At 38.2% G+C, this 27,891-nt stretch overlaps 1 protein-coding gene across 3 annotated transcripts in view; it reads left to right on the forward strand.

Moving 5' to 3' along the window:
* The window catches only part of Nme7 (NME/NM23 family member 7), a 181,895-nt gene that overhangs the window by 138,064 nt on the left and 15,940 nt on the right, over positions 1–27,891 (forward strand). For 2 of the 3 annotated variants that reach the window (XM_076873124.2, XM_076873127.2), the window contains one exon: positions 6,915–7,022. The exons of the other annotated variant lie outside the window; for it this stretch is intronic. In XM_076873124.2, coding sequence (XP_076729239.1) covers positions 6,915–7,022 — 108 coding nt within the window. The remainder of the gene's footprint in view (positions 1–6,914; positions 7,023–27,891) is intronic. 3 annotated transcript variants of the gene reach the window in all.

Consider the following 27,891-nt stretch of genomic DNA (forward strand, 5'->3'; position numbering starts at 1 on the left):
TTTCTGATTTCTTTAGAAAATGGAATGCCTAGAGAAGATTTAGTCCAATGCAGGCATCATATATTAAGAACCTTCTTGTGTGAGATACCCTGATGCTGTAAGAGATGCTAAGATAAATACAGCACATCCCTGTTTCCAGTGGATTGATCAGCTCTCGGAAGAGATTCCCAGGTTTTACATGCTTATCCAATGTTAATTGAGCACCTGTCACATACTGGACCATGTTCTCAGTATTCCAGATACAGCAGAGAATAAGACAGATATTATCCGTGCTCTCACACAAACCGACAACACAGTTACAGTTACCACAAAAGCCACCATACTTAAAAGGCCCCTTGTAGCACAGAGCTGTTAACTGCAACTGGGGCTGGAGACGTGCTTCATGGAGGTCATTTCTGAGTGCTTGGAGTTTTAGTGACCAGAGAAGAGGGGGAAAACATGCAGGAAGGAATCACATGAACACAGTATGGTGAAATGTATCGCTAAGCCTCTCCACCTCCTAGGGTTTGACAAGGATTTCAGGTGTCAAAAGAATTTAAAGGTCTCAGTGCAAGTCATTTTTCTTTTATGTTCATTAGCTTTTTTTCACTTCTAATTTTAAAGCATAAATCGCATAGAAATGCATGAGGAAATAAAAGTAAAAGGCAGGATTGAGAAGTTCCTTATTTATCATGCTTTGCCTGTTTAGATGTTGGAAAGGGGAGCCATCAGCAGTGTTTGAGTCAGGGAGAAGCTGTATCAGTCTGACTCCCCCTCTCATCTTGTTGAACTGAAGCAGTAGCTGGGAAGAGGGGACAGATGTTGGCAGACCAAGAGGACCCTGTGAAACCCGGGGTGGGTACCTGGAGGTGCTGCCTGCTGCTCCTGCACACTTGGCATCTATCTCTGGGACAGCTCTGGTTGCACTGCAAGGGCTTTGGGGGAGTGTGTTGCGGCTGGTGGCACCAGCTTGCAGGGCGCAGTGGTTAGTATTGCGTCCCTCCATGTTCTGCTGTGGTGGGAGTAATTGTACTGGGAAAACAATACAAATCCAATCCTTACTGTTGTATTTTTACAGTTTGTTGTTAAACAATCATCATACACACTCGCTATTTGTTTACCTGACTTCTTGTAAGAGTATGACCTCTTTGAATAAAATTACCATCTTATTAGTTTTCATTTTCTTATCTCTAGGACCAGTATCTCATATATTTAAATATCAATAAATAACTACTGAATACATGGAGGGACAAATTAACAAATGAGCTAAATTAGGTGATGACCCAGTACTCCCAATTAGATGTAGGTGTTGAATGAAGCCATTGGAAATAGTCCTGTGTTATCTAGCCTGAACATTTGAATGATAGTCACGCCATTAGGAATCGAAGAAGAGAAATGGAACTGGTGGGTAATTGGGAGGGAGGAATGGTAGGGAAGGTAATTGGTTTGATGTAGGACATGTTGTGCTTGAGGTGCTAACAGAAGAACAAAACTGTGGTTTGCCAGATTTGTTCCAATTATTATCAAGTGACAGTTTTGAAATTACTTTTCCTGTGGTTTTCCAGAATACTCACCTATAGAGACTAGTTGGAATTCAAACTTATCATTTATTTTTTAAAAGATTGTTTCATTCCAGTAATATAAGGAAAGTAGAATTTTTATAATGCATTCTGAACACTGCTTTGTCAGGGAGAAGCAAAGATCAGATAATCTAGAAGACAATGAGGAAATGGAATGTTTTTTTAACAGTGTGAATTTGATATTTCAAGATCATACAGTTTACAATTCTGTCTGTTAGGAAGAGAGAATGAATGTGGGAGGAGCATAAATTTACCTTTAGAATGTAATGCCTGAAAATCTTTTTTTTTTTTTCTTTTTAAAATAGCTATTATAGGGACCGGGGTTGTGGCTCAACAGTAGAGCACTCGCTTAGCATGTACAAGGCCCTGGGTTTCAATCCTCAGGCCACATAAAAATAAATAAGTAAAATAAAGGTATTGTATTCATCTACAACTAAAAAATGAATATCAAAAAATAGTTATTATAATTAACGACCAGAAGAAAAATGTCTTTCTGCATTAAAGATTTAGGCAAGAAAAACAAGCTACTTACTTCCTGAAGGCAACAACTTTAATCTAAATTATCCAAGTAATGTGATACTCTGATGTATTTAATACTCTCATTAATAGAATAATTCAGTGTATTCTGTATACAAATAAATGAGGTGGATAGATAGATAGGATGCCAAGGAAATATGCTTGATATTGCAGCTATCATGAATAGACTTTATTCTTTCCTTTATAAATGAGGATCTTGTCTCAATAGCATACATAAGAATGTGAGTTAATACATTATAGAGGGGTATATATTTTAGGACTAGGCTATAGTAATAGGAAAATCCAACAAATAAGATGAAAGATCACCTACTATAATGTGATCTCTTGTGTTCAGAGTGAATTGGTCCTTTCTGCACTATGAATATTCACCAGAAGATTCAGTGGTTCTTCAGGCAATTCAGATGTATCTCAATATCCCAACTGGAAAAATAATTCAGAACATGTACTGGTTAAGTCCAGTGCTACTCTGATGGATTGCTCTCATCTCACATGTTTGCCACATGGCATTTTATATCTATGATATAAGCAGTAATATTATCCTTAATCAAGGTCACAAAGCAAGTCACTTTCAGAGCTATGGGATTAGTGTTCAGAGTTCTTGATTTCACTCTCAAACAGGTGTGCCCTAGTTTGAGAAAATCTGTTATACAAACTACCAACTCACAAAATAGATGAAGTAATTGGTGATTACTTACATTTCAAAAGACTTCTTTTTAGAACTGCCTAAAACAGACATTTCTGAAGAGTATAATATAGCCAAAGGAGCTTAGACTATTTCTAACCAAACCAAGAAGCCTAGTTTCTCTTCTATATCATTAATGCAGTAATGCAGTACATAAATTTCATTCATTGTTTCATTCATTCATTCACTCATCTACTAAATCATTCATATTGTTATTCAGTGAATCTTTCATGAGTATATTGGATATACAAAGACTAAGACTTGTATATATGGCTGTCCTTGAGGCATTTAAAAGAGAGAGACAGATGTGTAAGCAAACAAAGGAAATAAATATTTAATGATACAGACAAGGAAGTAGTCTAAGCAAGATGGAAGAGTGAACTGTAGCAGTAGGGGTAGGCTTGACATGATAACAGATGGGATGCAGGGCCCCAGGAGAGAGAGAGTCTTGGGATGACTTTTGGCCTAGGTTACTTGGTTCAACGGTGGTTTCATTCATGAAGAGAGGGAGTTTAAGAGGAGGAGGTATTGAGGGCGGATGGGGTAGAATTAGATTGATTTTGGACGAGTTGAGTAGAAGAATCTAATGGGATGACCAGGTGAAGTTAAGCAATTACATATTCCAGGCTGGGATTCAGGAAAGAGGACTGGGATTAAAGAATCATTTGAAGGGACTGGGGTTGTGGCTCAATGGTAGAGCACTTCCTGGCATGTGTGAGGCACTGGGTTTGATTGTCAGCACCTCATATAAATAAATGAATAAAACAAAGGTCCATCAACATCTGAAAAAAAATTCACAAAAAAAGAATCATCTGAAGAAGCATGAATAGAAAAGAATGCAGTCATCCATGGAGAGCCAGTAGATATGAAGAGAATAAGGAGTGAACCCTGGGCAGCAAGAAGGTAGAAATACAGGAGCTAAGGAGGAATTGTGGAAGGAGACTGGATTATGTGTCAGGTGGGCTGAGTAAAGACAGCGTTTCAGGAATAAATGTTCATAATGTTAAGTATTGAGTAGAATCACAAATGGAGAGAATATGTGGACTTTTAGGTTGTCAGTGTCATTTGCCAAAGCAATTTAGGTAGTGCTATGGGGCAAAACGTTTAAGAGTAAATGGAAGTAGAGTTTATTAAGACTTCCAGAAACAGAGGAAAATAGATGGGATAGTAAAGTTGTTTTATTTTAATAACAATAAACACATCTTCACTTATATAGGCTGCAAGGAAGAAACTGTTGGGAAGAAGTTGAAAATATAGGAGAAAGGAAATTATAGTAGAAGAAGTTTCCTGATTTAGAGTGGCAAAGAAATGGGAGGGTTATATAGTAAAAGAAAAAGTATATATAGTAAAAAGTACCTTTTCCTTTGCACTGAAGGGAGTGAGGAGGGTTGTTTCATCCATGTATACATGAATTAGATGTAGGAATTTCCCCTATAACCATGTAGTCCTCTAGCCAAAAACTCTTACCTAGCAGGAGTATGATAGAAGTACCATCAGAAATAGCAATAGGCTATTAAACTGATGTTAATATGGGTTTACCCAATTTATATAACAGAACACATATCTTATAAAATTTAAGTATATTTGTCCTATAATAGAAACATAAATCTCAGCAGTCAGTGGAACGATCTTGTTATCTTAAAGGCCTCAGTTCGGTGTACAAGACTGAATTGAATGAGGTAATGCCCTAACGTGTTTTAACAATGTCTGGCCACACTGAACAGTGTACACTCGACAGGAGAAACAACTGCTGTCATACACAAGGCACTTACATTGTACTTGCATTTTTTTAAAGGATATATCATTTCATACAAATCTCACAAATCCCCATATGCTGACAAAGCTGACAATGTTCGTCTTTTACAGATGGTTAACCTGGTTATACTAACAGTATATCCAGTACTAATGGAAGAGAATATCCAAAGATCCAACCAAACACCAATATCCTTCAAAAGATTAACTTCCTAAACTGTTCCAGGTTCTCTGTGATTCCCTATAAAATTGCAGTGAGCAGTCAAGATTCTAGACTAAGATTAACATTTCTAAAACCATCTAATCTTCCACATTACTGATGGCAATGCTGTTCAATACAAATAAAATGTGAGCCATATGAGATTTTAAATTGTGTAATAACATGATTTACATTACAGCTAATTTCTTTTTTTTATTATTATTATTAGTTGTTCAAAACATTACAAAGCTCTTGACATATCATATTTCATACATTTGATTCAAGTGGGTTATGAACTCCCATTTTTACCCTGTATACAGATTGCAGAATCACATCGGTTACACATCCACGTTTTTACATATTGCCATACTAGTGACTGTTAGCTAATTTCTACTTAACAGAAAGTTAATGTGAAGCCTGAGAGTTCATAAACCAGATGTTTTAATTATTCCTCAAATACAGTCAATTCATGCAGTATCTAATGCAAATATATTTAGGCTGGGTACAGGAGCACATGCCTCATTCCAGCATCTCGGGAGTCTAAGGGCTGGAGGATCACAAGTTCAAAGCCAGCCTCAGCTAAAGTGAGGCACTACGCAACTCAGTGAGACCCTGTCTCTAAATAAAATAGAAAATAGGGCTGGGGATATGGGGTTGTAGCTCAGTGGTAGAGTGCCCCTGAGTTCAATCCTCAGTACCCAAAACCCCCCCAAAAATGAAGTTTACTGTGAACTCTCAGCTGGTTCATTCTTGAAACTAGTAAATAAATAATTGAGTTTAATTTTGCATTTACTCTTTCTAAATCCGAGGCACAGGTCCCTCAGACTTAGCAGAAAATAACAGTTGGATATCTTCCCTCATTTTCTTTCCTTCTCTGATTCCTTCCCTGTGTTTCATTATCATTTTTAGTTGTCACTTAGTCTGCTATTGCTTATCTCCCAGGAATACAGAACTATAGCTGCATGAGTAAGTATGGGGTTGCACATCAGTGTCATCGGAGAGTCCCAGTAATGGCTGGAAACACATACACTTGCTGTTTTAATTGTGGCGACTGATTGTTGGCCTTTGATATTGTTTTATTACCCTGTTGTCTGTGAAATGAAGGCTTGATTAAAACAGGCTTTAGAGTCTTGTCTCAGCTATTTTAATGTGGCCAGGACTGAAACTGTGATTGCCCTTCTTCATATTTATCTACTTATTTCTATCACTACGACTGTGATTGTCCTGTAGTGTATATTTTTCCCTTGTACTTAAAACTCCCTGGAATTAGTCTAGTGATGTATTGATTTACACACCATGTACCAATCATTATGTGAAGGTACTCTACACTTGATCACAGAAGTCTCTTTCTTCATAGTTCTAGTATTAGTCAATTTCACAGAGCTCTTTTTAATTTAGTTTGCTTCTTAAATAAAAGGTCATTTTCATTCTTGCATCTCTCTCCTATATTGTGAAGAACTGAAACAGAATAGCTTATTATGGAAGCAATTTATCAGTCAGATAAACCTATTATTCAGTAAACACTGACATGCAAATACACACAGCTGTAGATAATTAAACCTTCTCTTGGTTTTCTATTTTGCTAATCACCATTCTATTTGGTGCTTTTGATTTTAATTAATTAATTAGTTATTAATTTGATCTTAGAGGTCATTCTTGAAGCCAGAATTATTCTTCCCACTGCAGGAATACCTGAGATGACTTTCTAGTCCTTATGTGCGTTAAAAGAACCAAGCACTTGATGGAGCTGAGCAGGCAAGGTTGTAGAGGGGATGAATATGGCAGAAATTTTGTGGAGTTTGAAAGGCTCTTGCATTAAGCTTATCCATATTGTTAGGATCTTTATAAAATACAAGTCTTTAAAAATACAATTCTTATAGTAATGAACTGGATTTGTATTTTGTGTGCTTCCAATAGTCTGTTGATAAAAAGAAATATAATTATTGTTTGCCCTCTGACATAAGTTATAGTGGATTCTACCCTGAGCCACAGAATTAGCCTTATAAGTAAACTGCAAAGTTTCATTGCCTAAAATTTTCATATATCCATGTGGTTTCCAGGAAAAATCAGCATCTTCAATGTATAACATCTATTTCATAAATAAAGTAATTCACGTGTTTTGTATAACTTAGTGTTTTTCTCATTAACACTATATAACTAACTTTAATCTGTATGTATTTACTAGGAAATTGCCCGGCATTTACGCCCTGGAACCCTTAGAGCAATCTTCGGTAAGACTAAGATCCAAAATGCTGTTCACTGTACTGATCTGCCAGAGGATGGCCTGTTAGAGGTAAGGGAAAGAAAGATAGACCTTCTGTTTATATCACACACTCAGAAATACTCTCAGCAATTGGCATGTAAGAAACCATTTCATATTCTTCCACTGCACTGTTACTTGGACGTCTGATAACTTCAGACTGTAGAAGACAAAACCATAGCTGGGCACAGTGGTGTGCACCTGAGGCGAGAAGATTGCTTGAGCACAGGAGCTCCAGCTCCAGTCCAGTCTGGGCAACATAATGAGACTTCATCTCCTTAAAAAAGAAGTCCAAACTAGTGTGGTATATATAACTGGGCCAGCTTCAAAGAATTAAGTGTTGTTGTTTTTTTCCTAATTGCCATATATTATAGTTTAAAATAATTTAATAAGAAACTATAACATAATTGAATCTTATAAAATATAATTTTAAAGCAGGCAATAGTATCTTTATTCTAAGCCATGAAAATATTCCAATGGAATTAAGAATTGCTGTATACAATGTGATAGCATTAAAAGTAATAGCTGCCACTTAGTAACTTTCTATGTGCCAGGCCCTACCATGATAAGTGCTTTTTATGAGTTATTGCTCCTAACTGTCATGGCAACTCTAATAGACAGTAAACTGTATTTTGACATATTAATACATCCATGGAGTATAACTTATTCTAATTAGGATCCCATTCTAGTGGTTTTGCATGATGTGGAGTTTCATTGATCATGTATTCATATACGAGCATAGGAAAGTTATGTCCAATTCATTCTATTGTTTTTCCTATTCCCATACCCCTTCCCTTTCCTTCATTCCCCTTTGTTTAATCAAATGAACTTCTTCCGCCCCCACCCAATTGTGTGTTAGCATCAATATGTCAGAGAGAGCATTCATTCTTTGGTTTGGGAGGACTGGCTTATTTCACTTAGTATGACAGACTCCATCCAGTTCCATCTATATACTGGCAAATGCCTTAATTTCTTTCTTCTTTATGACTTGGCAATATTCCTTTGTGTATATGTATACCACATTTTCTTTTTCAATTCATCTATTTGAAGGATACCTAGGTTAGTTTCATAGCTTTGCTATTGTGAATTGAAGTACTATAAACATTGACGTGGCTGTGTCACTGTAGTATGCCGATTTTAAGTCCTTTGGGGGTAAACCTAGGAGTGGGAAAACTGGGTCAAATGGTGGTTCCATTCCACGTTTTCTGAGGAATCTTCTTACTGCTTTCCAGAGTGATTGGTGCATACTTGATGCAACTTGGATGACTCATCCTGTTATCAATAAAATGGAATAGAGAATGCTGACAGGGCCAGGGATGTGGTATTAGTTAGGAAATAATGATTTGCTGGCTTTATTTGTCTTTAAATAATAAAGTAATATGAAAGCACTTAAAGGCCAAAAGTCCAAGAGTTTTCTGCCCATAGGGCTCTAAAGAGTAGTTCAGGGTGACACTAAGACCAGCTCCCTTTTCCAGGAAGCACTTGGTTCTCTAGCACTGCTGGTCGTTAAAGGAGCATCGTTTTGGGGTAGAGTGACCTTAACATTTATCACCCAACCCAAGATCCTTTTGAAAGGCAGCTCCTGTGGGACAGGAGGCATAAAGCTGAATGTCACAGGCAGAGTGAATTGCCATCCTGTTCAAACAGCAAGAAGAGACAAAGGAGTCTTACTTCATCTTGCCCTAATGTGATGTTTACTGAGCTGTGTTTGTGTCACATGTATAGAGCTGAAAGTGTGATTTTGGTTTATATTTTTCCATCATCCATTATTTCCCATATGTATTTGTACAGTAGACAGTTTTAGCACTTGTTTCACTTGCCAGCATTGTGACAGCATTTTAAAATCAAACGGGACAATTTCTCTGTTCTCATAGAGTTCACAGTAAGTTGGAAGGTCAAAGGTCTTAGCACGAATATAGAAATCTGATTTCTTTTGATGCTGCTGGTGGTGACAAAGTCATTTTTGTAATTATAGGGCAGCACCATGTTTATAACATGAGACATCCTGGAATGTTCTCTCACTGGCTATGTGCTCTGGCACTCTGTGGCAGTAATGCCAAAGCTCTTAAATTTAGGTGTGAAAGCATCAATGGAGAAAATGTCCACCTAACTAGTAATTGGAGAAATCATGATTCATAGCAAAGAATTTTTAAAGTAACACTGCCCACTGCTTGAAAGGCTGCAGTAAAATAGATCTACTCATATTACTGGGACAGCTTAGGGGCAACAGGTATTAAAATCTTGTGGGTATTTCCCACAATTCTACTTCTTACAATCTAACCAAAGGAATATTATGGCATCCTGACTTCAAAATGGAAAGTTATCTGCACAGATGTTCATGGATGAATATTTGTAGTAATTAAAGTTGGAAAGAATGTACATGTCTAAAGATAGCTCCTGTATCCCCTCCTCTGAGAAACCTTCCATGACACTTGGAAGGCCCGTTTGTGTGTTTTCAAAGCACTTTGCTTCTCTCTACAGTAATAGTATTGCCAGGAGTCAAAATAGCTCTGTCCTCTTGGGCAAGTAGCTTATCTTGCTGTGCCTATGAAGGTAAATAAGGACAGTGCCTACCTTGTCAGATAGCATAGTACCTAACAAATAATAACTGCCCAACAAATGATCGTAATTAAGTTATTACTGTGCAGTGTCTCTTTGTTCATGTATTTCCACATGGGACTAAGTACTCATAGGGGAGAGATTCTTTCTTTCCTGGCATGTAAGGAGATTCTTTCTTGCTTTTCAAAAAGTGATTTTGGGAGGAAAAGAGGAAAGAGTTTGATTAAATAAATTATGGTTCCTGTACTCAGTGAAAAATATGTAACATTTTCTAATGATGAAAATATAGACTCTCTACCAGTGGTACCTAACCTTGGTTGCACATTAGAATCACTCAGGCAGTTTTTCAAATACTGATGCTCAGACCCACCCCTCAAAGATTCAAATTTTTTTTAAAAAGTTTTCAAACTTCTAGAAAAGTTGCAATTACAATACAAAAAAATAAATGTTTTAAAATGAACATTTGAGAGTCAGTTGTCAACCTAATGTCCTATACTTCTGAATACTTTAGGGTATATATTTTTAACATTAAAAAAAGACCTTTTCAGTCATCTTATACTTAGGAGGTCAACATGGGTAGGTACATCACTATCCTAATTCTCAGAGTTCATCCCAGCTTCACCAGTTGTCTCAATCAGGTGCCTCAGTAGCCGGAGCCAGCTCGGCATCATACACTGCAGTTAGTTTTTTCTTTCGTCTCTTTCGGTCTAGAGCAATTTCTCAGTTTTTTCTTGACTTCCATGACCTTGACACCACTGAAAATAACAAGCAGAATTCAAAGCGAATGTGTTCAGTTACGCCTTTGCTTGCCAGCAGCCTTGCTAAGTGGCCCTGCCTGCAGTACTCGCAGGATGCTGCAAGGGTCCATTGCTGTGTGGCATGTGGTCCTCCTGAGGAGGCACTTGTTCTGCCCTCCACGCTAGGGAAGGAATGGCGCCTTTTCATTTAGGAGTCCCCTGCATCGCCTTCCCTCTGCCCTCCAGTGACAGTCCTCATCTCACCCATGTCACCAGTTTCATTTTCTCCCCTTTCCTCTGCTTCACTGCAAGAACTCTCACTTTTCTGTCTTTCAGTCTTTTGTCTGTTCCCCAGACCCTCTTTTTAGGGTCATCTACAGCAGGAATAGCCATCACTTTGTATGCACAGAAATTGAAATTCTCAAAGTTGCTGAATGGATCATGGTAGAAAATTCAAGTATGTTTGAATTTTGAATGGCACACTAAAACAATAGGTCAGTCATCGTTTACTCAGATATTTATATTATTTAAAAATTAAAAACACTACATTGGGGACATAGCGATAAGCAGAGTACAAGTGGCCCCTGCCTTCATGGAGCTTCCTAGCTTCTAAGAGATAGTAATTATAGTAATTGTTGTATGCAATAATGAAAACATGGATAGTTCCTCTTTCTTTGCTAAACATTCTGTTATTTGGTTATATAACTTTATGATTTTAAAATAAAAATTTAAAAAGGATTTTAAATACTCTATCATATATAGTTCTTAAAACAAATCTGAATTTGAATAAATAATTATGCATGGATTCTTGTTCTGGTGCATTCTAGGTAAAATAGCAGTTCATCAGGGCTTAACTGGAAGTAAACACAGGCTCTAATATTCCCATTATTTAGCATAAGTTCAGTAATGACTCCAGTAACACAGTGCTTAGAATAACTTATCCTAAATAGTCACAATAGTTATTTTCTTTATGGAAATGTCTGTAAACATTTCCATGAAGAAAATACAGCTGTATATTCAAATAGTTGTTTTAATGACTAAAACCACATTCCACAAAGGAAATTATAGGTCCATAGGGCTTTCACTTTCTCGAATACAATCTCAGCTCTAACTTTTTGTAACATGCTGTGGGTTTTTTTTTGTTTTGTTTTGTTTTCCAATGCTGGGGATCAAACCCAGGACCTCATACATGGAGGACAAGAATTTGCTGCTGAGCTGTACCTCAGCCTTAGACTGATTTTTAGATTAGCTATCTTCCCAGTCTGGAAACTTAGAAGCTTAGTGGTCTTAGGATTATATTCAGTATTAGTATTCTACTTTATATAGTCACCTATAAACTTATGTATTATAGATGCCAGAAAAAAAAAATTTCGGTTCATTTTAGAAAGATTATTTAGTAAATAATGATGGCAAATCCATATAAAGTAAATAGGTACAGAATCGTAGGACTGACAGTGGCCTTAAAGGGGCATTTCAGAACCTCCATGTGTTTTCTCTCATCATTATCAGCTTCTCTGCCTATGCCCTAGGCAGTAATGGTTCTCACACTTCAGTAGCAGCAGAACCCCCTTTTTGTAAAACACAGGTTGCTGGATCCCTTTGCAGAACTCCTGATTCATTTGAGAGTTCTGAGGTAGGGCCTGAGAATTGGCATTTCTGATCAGTGCCCGTTTAATTCCGTTGCTGTTGGCACAGCATAACACTCTGAAGCCACTCCCTCAGCCAAAAGATGCAGCTCACTTTCACACTATGAAAAGTTGTCAGTTTGGTCAATGGCGCTCAGATTTGGAATTTCTGGACCTGGAACATTTCCCAAAACAAACCAAGCAATAAATAACAGTAACAATCTACACTGGAGATAGACATACTGACCAACTCTTAAATTTTGCCAAATGAGGACATTAGAAAAAAAATCATCTCCTATCATCAGCATATTTTGTTTTAAAAGGACATTATCACCAATAGCATTTACTTGTAGAATAAGAGCTGTCTCTTCAACTGGACTAATTCAGCTTTCCCCAACAGCTGACTTTATGCTGGGTATGCCCAGGCACAAGGACTAAAGTGGCCTGCTGCAGGTTCAGCAGATCAGAGTTATGTTTTCTACAGAGAATTTAAAACAGTAATAGAATCCACCAGAAGTTTTTCTGCTTTTCATTATCACCATGAACAGGCTATCAGAGAGAAAATCCTGTCATCTCCCCAGGTGGAGTGCTCCTGCCATCTCCAGGCTCACCCCTTGCTTTAGATGCCCTGAGTTTTCCCAGTTTGCCAGAAGTGGTGAAATGTCATCCTAGCTAGCACCATCCACGGAGTGTTGATCTTGATTTTATTCAACTCTGACATAGCATGTATATGTCATGTTTCATAGGTCAAAGGGAAATGCAAACTATTTAAAGAAAACTGTACAAATCTAAGTGCACATACATAAAACGTAAGGAACAAAAGTCCTTTCTAGTCATTTAGAGAGGTAGAATCTTCTTGAACTTTTATACCACCCAGGCTCAAATATCAATATTTAAAATTTTTTGACTATGACCAATTGATAAAGGGAGAATATTCTAATTTTCTACCTCAAAGGAAAAAGCCAAATATTTTCCTTCATAATATTAAGCCCTCCAGCATAATATTGACTTAAAACTTAATTTTATCTTCTTCAATGATTAAGTTCTAAATTAATTGAAATTTGTGTTTTATTTAAATTTCACTCATTCATTGATAGGAATGTGTAGCCAAGTATTATGGAGTCCTGTCCTCTATAAAGAATGGGGAGTTTGGATGGGAAAATAAGACAAAATGCACATGCAAACTTAAGTTGTATTGTCCAGCATGTGCAGTAAGTGTATGGTGACGTGTCAGAAATAGATATTCAGCATAAGAGGCGATGGGGAGCCATGTGTCTGTGGTCAAAGGGACCAGGAAATGTTCATTAATGAAATGGCACTTGGAAGCAGCCTGGAGGAATAAGGCGATTTTCATACACAGAGAAGAAAACCTGGCAGCTAATGTTGGGAGATGTTGCGGTACATTCGTCTGGTTGGAATAGAGGGCTCCTTTACTAAAGTGTGGGAGATAACTATGGAAATATAAATTAACTGCTAGGCTATGAAGGCTTTTGAAGGTTTCTTTCTGATGATAATAATGAACATTAGGATAATAGTGATGATAATAACAGCTTCAGGTTCCTCAGTGATACATACCAGGCACTGTGCTACTGTGCTCAAAATCCCTACTGGGTAGCTCCTGTTATTCCTTTTTTATACATAATGTGAGTGAAGCTCTCACGACCAGGATCACACTGCAAGTAATGATGAATTTCAAACCCACATCTGCTGAGTCCAAAACATGCTTTTTTTCTAGAAAATTAGGACCAATAGGACAAAATGGTTTCCATTTGAAAGCCAAGTCTTAATTTATTCATAAGCTGCTAAAACCACAACTAAACAATTTTTCCATGATGGTTTATAGGAGGTCTGCCATATTAAGGGACATGAGTTTATGGGTATGTACAACACACAGTGGCTGCTATGACTCTAGAAAACAGGAAGCCATCAAAGATACTTGACAGAGCAATGGCCTGATTGCAAACAGAGTTCCCAAAACTTTGCCCATGCATCAGAGTTTAAGGTGAACAGGTAATAGTAGTGACGGGAGCAGATGCTGCAGTCCTTCAGTAAGAAGTCTTAGGACCATTTAAAAAACACTGCTTCAAGGTATCCATTTCTACTATAAATATAATTCTTGAATAATGCTCATCTCCTATACTAACTTCTATGCCCTATGAGAAAAGTGACCTTGAATCTTTTGCTTATTGCTCACCACCCCTTTAGTCCAGAACTATTCAAAGAAATGATAATGATAATAATTATAAGTGCTCACTTTATGCCAGGCACTGGGCTAAGTACTTTCGGAATAGCCAGTGCATTCAAAACTAGATTGTCTGGCTTGAAGTCTGCCATTTCCTAGGTATTCGAGTAAGTTGATTCAACTCTTATGCCTTGATTCTCTCATCTTTAAGGTAAGGATAATAATAGTACTTATCTCAAGTGATTGTGGTATGATATAAGTTAGTTGATAATAGGTGAATCAATAAGAACAGGAAGTGTTCAATTAAATTTTGGTTAATGATAATTACTATCATAATAATTAACAATTCTTGGTCTTTTCATTGAAAAATAAACATATTAGGGTCAAAGGAAACACTTTAACTTTTATGGCATGCTTGTCACATGTCAGGCCTGCCAGGCTCTTCCACAAATGTCATCCCAGCTCAGGTTAAACTCTAAGTGTAATTACACTGTCAGATTCAGCCTCATACAAAGTACACACAGATCTGGTTTCAAATAATATGTTTTTAGAAGAAATAAAGGAGGCTTTTATTCTTTTAGTGTAGCCTTCAATGATGGAAGCACAAGCCACATTCCCTTGCCAACAACCCAGGTGCCAGCCTCCTTGCCACAGTGGGCTGAACTTGCTCCACTTGTATGTTGTTTTCTTCTTTCCAAGCTCTCTTTTTTTGGTAAAACTCTATTTCCTATCACCTGGCAGCAAATTGAATTCATGGATGATTTCCTTAGGTAGCTGAGGTTTGAGAGTAAAAGCCAGCCGAGCTGTCAGGGAGGAAGTGGGAATAAATACGTGCTGTGTCTGGAGAAGCAAAACTTCCCATCGCTTGTTAAACACCACAGTCAAAATGTCGTTCTGTCCCTACCACGTAATGCTTATCTCAAGTCTTTCTTGTTTTTGTTTTTTGCTGTACTGAGAATTAGTCTCTGGAACATTCTACCACCGAGCCATACATCCCTAGCCCTTTGTATTTTTCTTATTTTGAGACGGGGTCTCACTGAATTGTCCAGGTTGGTCTCAAATTTATGGTCCTCCTGCCTCAGACTTCTAAATCACTGGGATTACAGGCATGTGCCACCATGATCAATTCTACATGATTTTCCACAACAGAGAAATTAAAAGGTTAGCAAGAGCACTTGAAATCCAGAGCAGTACCAGCAAACGTTTATCTGTTAGTTGCAAACTACTCACCAAAATATATATATTTTTTTTTTTTTTTTTTTTTTTATTGTTGGTTGTTCAAAACATTACATAGTTCTTGATATATCATATTTCACACTTTGATTCAAGTGGGTTATGAACTCCCATTTTTACTCTGTTTACAAATTGCAGAATCACATCAGTTACACTTCCATTGATTTATATATTGCCATACTAGGGTCTGTTGTATTCTGCTGCCTTTCCTATCCGTTACTACCCCCCTCCCCTCCCCTAAATTTCAAAATATATATTTTTGATAAGGATCCAAACAGATTAGTTACTCCTTAGATTCTTGAATTTGAAAATATTTGCTACAAGATTAAGACAAATATTTTGTACTTGAATGAAGGTGATTAAGAATCATGAAGGGACTCAAAGTCATAAACTAGAAAGAAGTTTAAGGACTGTCGTGCCAGATCTATGTAGTCTAAATTTGAGAAGATTCTGTCATCCACATATAATCCTCTGCCAGTAGACAGAAATGTATAACCCAAATATTAACCTGAGTTAAATATATTTTACAACTAATAAGTAAATATGCTCCCTAGTGATTTTAGCTGACAGTTCTGAGGTTGAAAGAACTTCCACACAGCTCTGGTAGAGCCCGTGGTAAGTATGGCACCTTGTAGAAAGGAATAACTAAGAAGAGGTGCCAGTGTGGTGCATGGATAGGGTGTGGCACTGATCATATCTTAGGAAGGGTGGCACAGTACCCTAACTCAAGATCTGGTCTCCTCGCCCAACCACCCTGATACACATTAACACTGGGAACCACGGAGGTGCCCTGGGGCTTCCCTCCCTGGCTCTGAAGAAGTGCCTAGGAAGGTGAAAGAACACTCACTGTCCTTGGCTCTTGTCACATGGCCCTGAATTCTTGCCTTAGGTCTTCACACTGCTTCATTTTTTAACCAGTGACTAAGCATTTGCTGAGGTAATAAATAACTCTCAGGTGACTGATTAAATCCTTAGAGAAGACACGGAATGGAGAATAAAACATTGACCTAGCCAGACCCACCTTCCTTTTCATTCATAAAGTATTAGTGCCTCCCACTTTGATTTCTGAGTGAAAATTGTTAAACTCACTACTGACTGTTCTGTATCCATTAGACAGTAATGGCTATTTCTGTTTTAACCAGAAAAAATGGGAATATTGTAACAGAAAGAAAACATAGGCCCAGAGTCTCCTAGAACAAATGTACCGAGAAGGTTTGAAGATTAAGGGTAGCTTTTAAACAAACTTGAAAGAACTTTGGTCTTTAAATGTCAAATGCCCCCACTACCACATAGATGATAATTCTATGTAGATAGCTACCTGTGAAATAATTGTGAAAAAAATGATAACAGCTGCTGCTCCCTGCTTGCCTATGACTTGAACATTCTTTTAGCTATGAAGGTAGCATCTCATTGACATCTGCAAAGTGTCTTGTCCACAGCAAAGTCACACTTTCTCTCAAAGAAGGAATAAATGGTTCAAACCACCATGGCTGGTAGTTTTAAATCACATGAGATACATGTTTGATACCATAGGAACTGAATATAGTCATGTTTGTGGCAAAATTTAAGATAGCTCTGCTATGGGATTTGTGTAAATTCCTTTATAGCACCTGCTTATTGCTTTTGTATTTTTATATATACTGTGGCAATATTAACTAGCTTGTACAAAACATTGTCCTAAGTGTTTCATATGCACTAACTTATGTTACTCTTTGAGAACCTAATGAAGTACATGTGGTCATCCCATTTACAGACGAATAGCTGATGTACAGAAATGTGAAGCAACTGTCCAAAGTCATTCAGTGGGAAGCTAGCAGAAGAGACTTGAACCCAGGCAGCCTGGCCCAGAACATGCATTGTCATCTCACTGCCCTCCAAGTACAGTCTCTCGAGTTCATGACAGAATGGGGTGTAGAGTAGAGAAGTTAAGTCAGGGGAAGGTACTACAGGATATGCAACCAGAGTATTTGGCCTCCCTCAAATATAACTAGGATGATTGGATATTTACCTCTGTTTTATTCTTATTAATATTTTTGTTCACTAACTCATCTGTTTTAAATGAAAAATACAAAATCAGTTATCCCTCAGTATTTCCTCAGTGATGGACCACTACAGTCTTTGAACTCTCCGGGGCATAAGGAAAGGTTGGGGACCCCCCGGAATCATGAAGGATTCTTCTGTGTCGTTGTGCTCACCTGTCACGGGGGTGCAGTCAGTGTTTGTTGCATGACAGCATGTTCCCAGTGGCAGCGTGTCCTGATCAACACAAACAGAGTGCTTTTGCACCTCTTTGTCCCTGTGCCCGTACATGCATCTGTTAAAGCATTTGGTATCTTGGAAAATCATTTCTTGTTTCTGTGTTGTTCTCCCTTCAGTATGATCCTCTGGAGAATAGGGATCATGTCTTATGCTTCTGTCCCGAGGTATTAGCAAAGCACCTTATTACCAGTGACCTGATTGATTATTGACAGATGGAAGGAAGGGAGGAATGGAACAGGCAGGCGAGAGCCAATGTCTCTGTGTCTCTGTTTTACACGAAGTGACAGTTATTGGCTTTGATTGTTGGAAACTTTTGAAATATACTTAAAGATTTTATTTCTTGGGTTTGATGGTGCTCCCATGGTTTAGCCCCTGGGAAGAGGCTACTGGTCATCAAGCAACATGCGCATCCTATTGTCTCCTGGGCATGCCACTGCATTTTGTTGCGTAATTATGTCATCCTCCAAAGGACTTTGCTCTCTTGGTGAGTCATCTATAGTCACTGATGAGCACATTCTTTTCTTCTTAGTGTGTACGGATGCCTATGTGAATTACCACAGGTCAAGCAGCATCCACACTGCCTCCCACAGTGTGGACAGAGGCTCAGAAGTCAGCCTCGGAGATTATGGCTGATTCTTTGAAAAGCCACAAACTGACTTGAGACAAATGTGAAGTGTACTGTCCCCCGACCTAACAATAATGAATGCTGTATCTCTCCATTTTACTCTTTCTTGTTCCCCCAGGGCTACTATACCCTCATATTTCACCACATTTTCTCTCCTATCTCTTATGTACTATGTACTCATGATTGTGTTGGATCCTTTCCAACAAAATTAAAAAATTCAATTTTCCTATATAATTCTGTGGTTTTGCTTTTCAGTAGAGGTCAACAACATGGGAGATGTTCTTGTTTGGTGGCTTTCAATCTGTTTTACTGCCTCTGTCATCTTCTATACAGAACTATCTACTCCTTCAGTGATATTTCTCATCTCTGCAGGTCCTAGTGGGAGTTGGGGCTAGAATGAGTTTATATGTGGGCTCTTAGTGGGTGCTTTGAAGAAGTGTTCTTCCAGGGAAGCTGCTGATCACCTGCTTTTCTGTGCCATCACTAAGGACAGCAGATGAATCTGGCCTGAGGGAGGAAGTGCCAGAGTCCACGGAAACAGGATTCTCATTGGGTTCTCACCAGGCATGCTGTAAAAGCCTCAGCTCGTAGTCGGTTATGTAATGAATGGTAACCCTTCTAATGATCAGTACTGGTCCCTTTTGGTTTCAACCTTGGAATTGCAGGTAGCTAATGCTGGGTAAAGGAATCACAATCATGCTGGTTTAAAACAAAAATAATAATAATAATAATAATTTTTTTTTGCTTTAAATGTCAGTGTACATAATTTTCTGTACAAAGTTCTCCCCTTTCCTTGTTACACATTAACTTTCTGGTTACTGTATAATCACCATCTGAAAGCTAAGATCTGCTGTTTACTAGGCACAAGGCAAAGAGAACTATAAAATGTACCTCAGTAGCACACAACATAGCTTCTATAAGGTCATTGTCATTGTAGATTTTCTGAGTACTGCCTTCAAATTATTTTAATAAAGAATCTATTGCTCTACTGTTCACAGAAACCCATGGTGATATTGAAAACTTGGACTAATATATTTTTATCCATTTTGTTAGGGGCTAAATAACTTTATTGTTTGTTCTGTGTTGACAGCCTTTGTTGACACTAAACACAAGTATTAAGTTTACTCTCTCATATGCCAGTTTGTCTTCTCAAAGTTGAGGGATGTTATCTGTACATTCCCTTGGCTCTCCTCGCACTGTTCATTTTGGTCCTTCTTAGGTTAGCATGTATTTATTGAAGGCCTGTTTGTACCAGTCACTATTTGAGACACTATGGGTGAATAACACACAGTCCCTACTCTAAAAGAACTTAGTGGTCTCTAGGAAAGATTGTTATTGAAATTGGTAATTTTCACATCAGGGAGTAGGTAGTAGAAGGCTGATCCTCACCAGGTATCACCAGAACCTTGGAACCTGTATAAATACCTCATTTCCTAGCATGAAAATCAGATGAGGCTCCAGGAAGATAGGAGATCTGCTGCACATAATTGAGGACACATTTTTAAAACAAGAAAAAGGAAAGTGATGTTCCAGGCAGAGGGAATGATATGTGTGCTGGAAAGCCTCAGAAGGCTGTGCTGGAAAGCCCCTGGGCTGGGGATGTGACTAGGAGGTAATGTGTTTGCCTCACACACACCAGGCCCTGGGTTCAATTCCCAGCACTGCAAAAGTAAAGAATGCCATATTATCCACTAGTTAGAATGAAGTAAAGCATTATTCAATATATTCATGTTATAAGAAATTTGATACACATATATCTGTTCAACAGATTAAAGTTCTAGGAAGAATTCTTTGGCCAAATCAAAACCATAAATTCATTCACTGAACACTTAAAACCAGACACTGTGTAGGCTCTGAGGAGACTGGTGAATAAGAGACATACCCGTGTCCAGAGTTCATATTCCAATGAAGAAAGCAAACCTTCATCAGATTGTCACCAAAAGGAATGAGTCTGATTAATGCCTTGTAGTAAGAGAAGGAACAACGTGATAGGGAACCTGGCGTAGCTGGGGGAGGAGGGAGAGTTTCCTGAGCAAGTGACACTTGGACTGAGACCTGGAGAAATGAGTGTCAGCTGGGAAAGGAGATAAAAGCTCTCCAGCAGAGAGAATGGCAGCTTCTAAAACTGACTGAGGGAAATGTTTCCTTTAGGAAGGGAAGCAAAGAGCACAGGCCAGCGGGGAGGACAGAGTGGGGTGACCCTGAGAGATGGAGGCTAGGCCATCAGTGGGAGAATGGGTGGTGACATGGTCAGGTTTGTATTTTCTAAGAGATATGACTGGCTAATGTGTGGAAATGGACCAAAAAGGGTCAAGTAGGGAAGGATTTTTAAATAACATATTAGTGTAGCAACTGAAAATACAGACATCATGCCTTTTAATTTAGAGCTTGGTATAAGTGTATAAATTGTGTCTGTGCTTTAGCTTCTCATGTGGAAGATGATGAGGCAGAACTTGTAGTTCTCAGGCTTCCCCACAAAGGAGCTGAGAACTTAACCCTGAGACCTGGGGCAGCAGCTTCAACCCTGAACTGCTCCCTGTGTGGCCCCAGCATGCCAGATGTGAATTAGCATTTTGTAGGTGTGCCAGGAGGTGACAGAGGTGGAGAAGCTCTGCTGTAATCCCTGTTTTTGCACTAACATTTCTTGATTCTAGGTTTTGTATAACTGAAATCCTAATTCAACCCCCTTGTTTCTATCAATGAGTAGAACATGACCCAAAGTAGAAAAATGGTCACCTATGATCATGTGGCTGGGTATACGAAATCAACCAGTAATCTTGGGATTTTCTACCATGCCACATTATATACCCTTTGTAATCAGTGTGACTGATCATTATCAGAGTTCCAAGAGTTTTTTCCCTTTTTTATATAAACAAATATATTTTTTGATGACTAATAAATTATTGCTCTATGTTATTAAGCATCCTTTTTTCTAAAATTTGAAGCTTAAAAACTGAGAAACCAATTCCCAGAATAAAACTTCTTACCTTTTCCTGGATAAGTTGAAATAATTGCAAGACTAGCATTTCTAGGTTGCTCCAAAGTTTGTAACATGCAGAAGTGATGAGTACAGGAAGTTAACTGAGCTTTTAATTACTTTTACTTGGTTTGAACTTGAGCCCAAAGGTAAAAGTTTAAAGTTGAGTTTGGATCTCACTGTGCCAGATTGGCTTCCTATAGCATCCATTAGAAACTAAAGTGAGGGGGGAAGTCCAGAAGTATAGCAATTCTGGGCATATGCTTGAGAGTCTGGTTACCTGTGTTCAATTCCCAGAGTCTCTACCACCAACTTTGTGACTTAGGGAAAATTACCTTTCTTAGACTCATTTTCCCAACTTACAGAATTGAAGTAATTACATTACACAGTAAGAATTAAATAAGGCAACATATATGGAGGACTCTATCATCAGAGTTCAATGCAGAAGAAAGAAATCACTCTTAACTATTTAAGAAAGAATTTAATACAAGGAAAGTCAGTGAAAGGGCCAGACTGCTTCAGGAACATTGAATGCACCCTCACGTTGCTATAACTGTGATCCAGAGCTCTGCAGTTATTCTTGCTTTCACCTCAGCTACGACTGCTGGTATAACTGCCTCTCACAGCCTTGAAAGTGGTATAGAGACCTGGACAGCTGCATCTTCCAGTGCAGACATCCATCATCTCCGGGCTTGCTTGCCAACATTCATGGCCAAAGATAGATGGCCTTGGGCCTTTCTCTTCCAGATTTCACACAGTGCATGTTGGTGGAGTCTAATTTGTAGCATGAGCCCTAGCTGTAAGGGAAGTCTGGAAAATATAGTTTGTTGCTTTGTAGCCACCAAATACAAGGATGATGGAGAGGAAGAGAGATCCAACCTTAGAGTCTGTAGTATCTGCCACAAAGCTAAAGCCTGGGGTCTGGCCTATGGCAAATGGCCAATAAGTGAAAGTTGCTATTTCTTGCTGTTATTGATTTATTAGTAGTAGGAATATGGATAATACTTAATGTCCACACATAATTTACTTTTATTCACCTGAAAATATTAATATGATTCTGTTTTTAGGGGATTCACTAAGGAAACAAATCTAAGTCTTCATCTGCATTTCAAACCCATTATATTTATTTATTCATTTATTTTAGTTGTGGTTGAAACAATACCTTCCTTTATTTATTTATTTGTTTGTTTGTTTGTTTGTTTATATGTGGTGCTGAGGATCAAGCCCAGAGTGTCACATGTGTGAGGCGAGCACTCTACCACTGAGCCACAACCCCAGCCCCTCAAACCCATTATTTACAATATCTCCCTCCAGCAAGATAGTAATAAGTAGCAAAGCAAATTTCTATGCATTGTTTGATTCAGTTACTACACAAATAATAGGGCTAAATTTAATTCACTCTTTTGCAATAATACATGCCTTACAGCACTGAAGTGTAAATAAATAGTTCATTGGTCTTATATAGGTGTCTAGGCACAGGATAAAACTTTATAAAATTATAAACTTTATAAAATTCCTTCCCCCGCCCCATGCAAGTATGTGTGTCTTCCAAATGTCCCGTTAAACATCCAGAGATTTGTTTCTGTTTAAGGAAGGGAAAGTCTAATCAGCTGTGACTTATGAGGATATGCCATTACTTAGGCAACTAACTGAATGTGCTTAGAAAAGTAGTAGACTTGTCTTTTGAAGGCTGAAGGGTAATGTAATGTGGCTTTCTCCTGTTTTAATTCATGGCATAATTTTTCTCAAATGATCTTTATTTTGTTCTCTATTTTATGTTTGCTAACCAGTGAAAATAGAAAGAAGGATATTTTTATTCAGAGTCAGTATAAGAAACAATTTTTTAAAAAAAAGAAATTAGAGTCAATAAAACCAAAATATATTTTATTCATGTATTAATAAAAATTTCTTGGGAGACCTACTTACCTATACTCAAAATCCAGGAAACTGCCTAAATTGCTTTTTTTCCCTTTACCTTTTTATTTTAAGAGTCCTTAGGACTAATTATTGAAATAATGAAGGAATGTCTACTGACTAGGAATTGAACAAAAATTAAAATTTTCTTTAAAAGCAAAATTTCTCATTGTATCTGAGTAATAAATTCCTAGAATGTCCTAGTGGTAAAATTCTGATAATATTTAATGGTACACTAATGCAAATCAAATAAACAGATTGTAGAAATTACCTTAACTCCTTAGTGACTATATAACAAAATATCACTGAATATTTATACCAGTATTATAAGTTCAAATCAGATATTTTTAAATAAACCTAATGTATAAAATTTTTCATTTTGAGCCTCAGACTTTCTAAAGTCATCCAAATAAGGATAGTTTTTGTTTGTTTGTTTGTTTGTTTTTGGTAACAGGGGTTGAACTCCAGTGCTTAACCACTGAGCCACAACCCCAGCCCTTTTTATTTTTTACTTTGAGACAGGGTCTCACTAGGTTGCTGAGACTGGCCTTAAACTTGTGATCCTCCTGCCTCAGCCTCCCAAGCTACTGGGATTACAGGCATGTGCCACCATGCCCAGTTTAAATAAGGGCTGTTTTTAAAGAAAGATACAAATAATAGATTTAAAGGAAGTGAAGAATGTTTTTTCTACCCAAGTGATACCTGTCCTTTGGGAATGATAATACATTAATTAACAAGGACTTGGGGTTTCTCTGCCTGGTCACATCTCATGAAGGTGAAGATGTATTGTCCTCTTATGCATGTCCATGAGACCAGCCATGCATGCAAGTGCCATCTTGCTGGTCTGTCAGGCATTTTTCCCTAATATATAAAAAAATTAGATTCAGATTGCCCAAATTAGAAACATTTCTCTACACCAAATTAGTAAATGTAGACTGCTGGGAGCCATCAGCCAAGTAGGTATGACAATTTCCTTGCCAGCGTACCCCCATGTTTCTTTAGTGGAAGGACTCATGGAAATAGGACATTTTGCAGCGACATTGCATGTAAGGTGACCTTGCTCTAGGACCAGGGCGGATTCGAGTTTAGGGTGTTGCTGGTTTAGGAAGATTATTCCTGCCCGGAATAGGGCATATCCTGCTGCCTGAGTTCCTCTTGAGTTCTTAGGGTCAGACAGTATATTTGGGAGACAGAAGCCCAGTGGAGTGTGGATTTGGGCAGAGAACGTGGATTTCCCCAGAACGTGTTTGTAGACGGCCGGTGTGAGATCGGGAATAAAGAATTGCTGTTTGAATCTACAAAGCTGTGAATGGCTCGTGATTTGTGCCCAGCCAGACTGCGGCAGTAGACAAAAATAACAGGGAGTACCCTGCACTAGTAGATGACTGTATTTTTGTTTTATTATTTTGAATATTAATTCCCCAATTAGAAGCATGGTAGAATTCCATACTATCCCTGATTGACTCAAAAAACTCCCCCTCTACTACTAACTAAACCTAATATAAAAGAAACAAATGTTAGTTAAAATTATGAAAGAGCACAGGTTAATGGTTTATGACTATAACAACCAGCACGGCTAATTTAAAGTGATACATATTTAATCCCAACTTCATTGTCCTTAAACTTTTGTCTCATGTTTAGCACTAAAATTTAAACCAGAGATAAGTTTCTCTGTCATTGTTGGTCTTCAGATTTAAAAAGTAAAAGAGGTTACATTAAAATGCTAAGATTTTTATGGCTTAGTTTTATTTATTAAAGGTTCCATTCTTAGGGCTGAGGTTGTAGCTCAGTGGTAGTGCACTTGCCTAGTGTGCACAAGGCCCTGGGTTTCATTCCCAGCACCACAAACAAGTGCAAATAAGCTCCATTCTCGTAGTCTCCCATCATTTAAATCACAGCTTCAATAAGTGCACCTGGTATACTAAAAGAGGTTATTCTGGAATTCCCTGGATGGAAGATTCAGTGAGGTCTTGCCTTATTGACCCCATTGCTTGGTTATGGGACTGAGATCCACTTTGTAATACAGTCGCTGACTGCCTGCTTAATAAAGTCATCTGCTTTTCACTGACTTTTAAGACTTGGGCCCCCATGAAGCGAATCTCATGTACTCAGCTCCTGGGTGCAGCAACAACATGAGAAACACATTGAGAAGACACCAAGTGGTAAACAGGACTCTTAAAAATATTACCAACAGATAATTAAATGAATTGTGATTTTTTGACCAAAAAGTAAGTAAAGTAAATACATCCAGAGTATTTTAGTCACTCTGACTCACTGTTGAACCACGCCATTTATGAATAACTGTTACCAAAAGTTGACACTCTCGTAGGAGAAAGCTGGAAAATTTTCTGTGGATGCCAAGACAAATGAGTCAAGAAGGTGGTGGTTAATTTTATATACAGTTGGCATTCTTACCCCGACCCACTCCCATGCAGTGTTTGTACTTTATGTTAAATGTAACCCTAACATCCTCTTCTCTCAGTAGAATTGACATTCTCACATGAATTAAAAGTGCCAGATTCTGAATAGCTTTCACTGAGTTGATATCACAGATGTCATTTAAAAGAGTCAAGGAAAAGGCCTAATACCAAAGTATTTTCCCTTTTTCTTGGTATTCAAAAGAAAGAGGCCCCAAATGACAGTCTGTTGTCTTTCTGCATTTGGTTAAGTATTATTTTCTTTCGATGATCTATGTCCATGAATGAACTTTTTACCTAACAAACTAAGACTTGGACCTACCTAGATCCCAAATGACTGTCATGTTACCAGCTCCCAAAATGCCCAGTCCTGTCTTGTCTCCTATTGTTTCTTCTCCCTTTCCTCCTCCTAAATTATTAGTACAGCATTTTTGCCACCTTGGACCGTCTCCTTTACCTTAATCTTTCTAGGAGTAGCTACATTCGTCTGCCAGGACTATCATAACAGATTACCACAGACTGCAGAGTATAAACATTAGAAATTCATTTTCTCACAATTTGGGGGCTAGAAGTTCAAGATCCAATGTTGGCATGGTTGATTTCTTCTGAGGCCTCTCCTTGGCTAGCCGATGTCTTCACATGGTCTTCCCTCTGGATCTGTCTGTGACTTATCTCCTCTTCTTATGACACTAGTCACATTAGATTAAGGCCCACCCTAATGACTTCCATTTTAACTTATTTATCTCTATAAAAACTGTCTCTTCAAATATTGTCTCATGGTGAGTTACTGAGGCTAGGATGTCAACACATGAACTTTGGAGGACATAATTTAGCCCATAGTGCACCCTGTGATGGATTTCAAGAACTGCTTGCCATCGTGTGGCATCAGGGACCTGTAGTCGGAGGCAGTGTAGCACCAAAGGTATGCCCCGAGTCTGTGCCTTCAGTTCAGCCTGAAGTTTGTCCTGTGAAACTTCTGGAGGAGAATGAAGTAAGACTTACAGAGTGTATATGCCACGTTTTCTTTACCCATTCATCAGTTGATGGACAACTTGGATTGGTTCCATTTCCTGGCTTCTGTGAACAGTGCTGCAGTAAACGTGGGAGTGTAGATGTCTCTTCTCCATACTGATTTCATTTCCTTTGGATCCAGTAGCTGGATTGCTGGATCATGTGGAAGTTCTATTTTTGAGGAACTGCCATACTGTTTTCCATAATGACTGTACGGGACTTATACTCCCACATTGAGCAAGGGTTTTCTTTTCTGCACTTGTTATCTTTAGTCTCCTTGATAATAGCCGTTAATCATGCTAGAGTGATGTGATCTTGTTGTGCTGTCCTTTCTTTATTGTTATTGGTACTGCTCAAGTCCAATCACATCATCCTTTGCTGTACCTCTGTAAAGGGCTCCAAAGGGACTTCCAGCTTCCAACAGTTGCTCATTCTTGCTGTTTGTTTGTTTTACTAGAATGTAGCATCCATGAGTTGGATCCTTACATTTTTTTATTATTAGTTGTGTTCCTAGCATTGAGCCCAGTACCACCCTTATTGGTACCTCTCTGGTCCAGCCACATCATCCCTTTCTTGTGCCTCTGTGAAAGCCTCCAAAATGGGCTTCCAACTTCACTTATTTTTCATTTAGTAATGTTTCTTTAATGTCGATAATGTTGCAGACACTGTTCTAGGAACAAAGGATTCAGTGCCATCCTGCAGCACACTTCCTCCACTTGGCCAAGTGGAAGTGTTTTCATGAAGCAAAAATCAAATTGTATCACTCTTCTCCTTAAGATTTTCGGTGACTTTTAATATACTTAGGATGAACTCAAACTCATTCCAAGGGAACCTGGCTCTTGTCTCGTCTTGTTCCACTGTCCTGTCTGCACATTTACTGTATTCCCGTCCGTCATCATGGATTTTTGTTTATTCTTTGACTTGTTTCATTCTCTCTTGGTCACACAGGCTTATTCTCCTCTCGGACTGTTGCTGCCTGCCTGTCTCCATGCCTTGACTATGCTCTCTGGCCTCTTCTGGGTGCTGCTCCTAGTAGTTCAGAGTTCTGTGAACTGAGCATTTTCTTGGAGAGGTCTTTTTTGACTACTCTTGCTTTTTCACAGCACATGGATGTCAAACCAAAGGCTTTCAAAATGCTCTTCAGAGGATTAATGGCACTTTTTAGGTATTTTTCAAAATATATTTGCTCACTATCACTGTTTTTTTTTATTACTATATAAGTGCCAGTGAGCTAGATCTTTGCATGTCTCATTATTAATTGTATTCCCAGTACTTAGTAATGCATTAATACCTAATGTATTAGCACTTAATAAAGTGTTGTGAAGGAAATATGGTACAGACTCTCTCTAAATTGATACGGTTC

Source organism: Callospermophilus lateralis, chromosome 13 (genome assembly GCF_048772815.1).
Source record: "Callospermophilus lateralis isolate mCalLat2 chromosome 13, mCalLat2.hap1, whole genome shotgun sequence".
Classification (NCBI taxonomy): domain Eukaryota; kingdom Metazoa; phylum Chordata; class Mammalia; order Rodentia; family Sciuridae; genus Callospermophilus; species Callospermophilus lateralis.